The 2477-nt window shown below is 40.9% G+C and overlaps 1 protein-coding gene across 1 annotated transcript; it reads left to right on the forward strand.

Moving 5' to 3' along the window:
- Positions 1 to 675: 675 nt before the first annotated feature.
- Positions 676 to 2147, forward strand: LOC109014886 (oil body-associated protein 2C-like). The gene is made up of 4 exons (XM_018997379.2): positions 676 to 1089; positions 1197 to 1279; positions 1376 to 1490; positions 1632 to 2147. Exons 1-4 carry the CDS (start codon positions 807 to 809, stop codon positions 1886 to 1888), a joined length of 738 nt encoding a protein of 245 aa, XP_018852924.2. The 5' UTR covers positions 676 to 806; the 3' UTR covers positions 1889 to 2147.
- The last annotated feature ends 330 nt before the right edge of the window (positions 2148 to 2477 follow it).

Here is a 2477-nt window from a genome sequence, read left to right on the forward strand (position 1 = left end):
CCAAAAAATCTCTCTGATTCCTAAACTCTCTTACTTACTAACTTTGGCATCGTAGGTTCCTCGGCCCCTAGACTTTCTCAAAACCACAATTTTTTTTACTTTGTGCATGGTCCATTTTCAAATATATGAGTTGTTGAAGTATAGTCTAAAGGTGTGCGAAACACCACATTAACCATACGTATAACATTTGGTCATTGCAACGACCTCTCCCACATGTGGGGACCATGGCCAAGCTGGGTGTGAATTTTTAAACCAAGTAAAGACTAATTGGCATCTACTATATATATTGTTTACAACAAAGACGACATTTCGACAAAAAGAAATTCCAAAAATAAAAACTGAGTGGGATACAGCTGAAGATTGTAATTTGTATATTATTAGATTCTACTATCTTTTAGGGCTAATTAATGGGGCATGTATGAGTAGCTCAATTCTCAAGTTGCCAATTGATAGATACGTACGTTAACAGCTCAAACTTCTCGTAAAATAATAATTAACTAAAAAATACATACAGAAGGCCGGGGTAAAAAGGCAAAAGAAAACAAAAGCTAAAGCGAAGAGGATAGGTTCTAGCCAGTAGACGCCACCTCAAACTTTGCATGCATAATGTCTACGTGGGACGTTCAAACCTCTCCACGTTACGTTCTCTATCCACTCTTCCTGATCTATTGCTGATCCTATAACACTCCCTAGATTGCACGACCGACCTTTCTACCAAAAGCAACAAACAGCAACGAGCTAGCTAAGGGGAGAGTTAGTGAGTCATCGGCTTCATACGATCGCGTACGTCGTTCTCATAATTTATAATGGCCTCGAGCGACAAGTCACCAAGTGCTTTGGCTACTGACGGAGAACCCAGGCCGCCTGGGCAGCCTATGACGGTGGAGCAGCATGTGATAGACAAGGGATCTCAAATACTTCAGTCCCTCAAGCCGGTGAAGAAGATGAGCCAGCACGCCTGCACCTTTGCCTCCTACAGCCACGACATGACCCGCCATATCGAGACCCACCATTACATCACCCGCCTCAACCAGGACTTCCTCCAGTGCGCCGTTTACGATACGGATCACGCTCATGGCTGTCTCATCGGTAAAACTTTTGTCTCCGGTCCCGACCTACGCTTCTTACTTTTGCTTTGACCAAAGAAAGAAAAACGTTGTCTTTTCAACTTGCAACTTAATTGTTCTGGTCTACAGGTATTGAATATATAATATCGGACAGGATATTTGAAGATTTGCCTCCGGATGAGCAAAAGCTGTGGCATTCCCATGCTTATGAGGTTGTACCGCGCACCTGTTCTCCAGTTTAGTCTTGATTATTCGCTTTCTTTTTTGAATTCTTGATTGTGATAATGCATCGACTTTGGACGATCCAGATCAAGTCTGGCCTCTGGGTCAATCCCCGAGTTCCAGGAATAATAGAGAAGCCCGAACTCGAAAATCTGGTCAAAACATACGGCAAATTCTGGTGCACATGGCAGGTTGATAGAGGTAAGAAACTGCATAAAACTTAGCATAATAGCATCGTTTACTTGCATGCACGCCACGTACGTATAGCTAAGCATTTTTTTTTTTTAATCTGTAAATCAAATGGATCGATTCGACTGATTTTAAGGAGGGGTTGTGAATAAGGTGACAAGCTACCACTGGGTGCGCCTGCCTTGATGATGTCTCCACAACCGGTGAACCTGGGCCAGGTCTCACCGGAGCTGCTCCATGCGAGGGATAGGAAGTACAACATATCGACAGAAGCTCTGAGGGCGTCGAGGGTGGAGTTCCCGGAGCCGGAGTGGATCAATCCGCAGGCTGATTACTGGAAACAGCATGGGAAGGGTTTTGCCATTGATATAAAGCTCACCGATATGATACTGAGGGCGCCATTTCCCTGAACGTGACACATGATACAAAACGAGAGAATAGAGAAATGCATGGGCCGCTTCGCATGTGTATGTGCTCGCGTATAGAATGTTCGAACATGAATGTCCATCGTAGTATTTATCAGTGTTAAATATGTGTATGTGGCAAAGGTCAGATCGACCTTCTCGGGCGTTAGTTACGCATATATATAGTGTATTTAGAGTAGTGTTGTAAATTACTAAATGTGGATCGGATGTTTTAGAGCAGTAATAGTACTGGCTTTTAAGGGCAGGTTTGGGGATGAGATGAGAATTTTATGTTTTGTTTTGAAGTTTAAAATATTATGTTTTAATATTATTATTATTTTGAGATTTGAAAAAGTTGAATTGTTTATTATATTTTGTATGGAGATTTTAAAAAAATGTAATGATGAGATGAGATGAGATGAGAATTTTATATTTTATTTTTGTTACCAAACCTGCCCTAAGTGTTAATTGAGTTTAGTCAAGTGTTAGCAGATTTAGCGCGGTACGTAGTACCTCAAAACTTATAAAAAAATTACAAAAAAATTTAAGAAAAAACTTACAAAAAATTTAGTTCATAACATATACATGATGTAGC

This window comes from Juglans regia, chromosome 4 (genome assembly GCF_001411555.2).
Source record: "Juglans regia cultivar Chandler chromosome 4, Walnut 2.0, whole genome shotgun sequence".
In the NCBI taxonomy this organism is placed as follows: Eukaryota; Viridiplantae; Streptophyta; class Magnoliopsida; order Fagales; family Juglandaceae; genus Juglans; species Juglans regia.

What these genes read in the sequence shown, in the direction of transcription:
- LOC109014886 (XM_018997379.2), top strand. Translation starts at nt 807, where the DNA reads ATGGCCTCGAGCGACAAGTCACCAAGTGCTTTGGCTACTGACGGAGAA. An exon ending in GGCATTCCCATGCTTATGAG is followed by an intron (nt 1,280 to 1,375) that starts GTTGTACCGCGC and finishes TGGACGATCCAG; the next exon opens with ATCAAGTCTGGCCTCTGGGT. An exon ending in CACATGGCAGGTTGATAGAG is followed by an intron (nt 1,491 to 1,631) that starts GTAAGAAACTGC and finishes GTTGTGAATAAG; the next exon opens with GTGACAAGCTACCACTGGGT.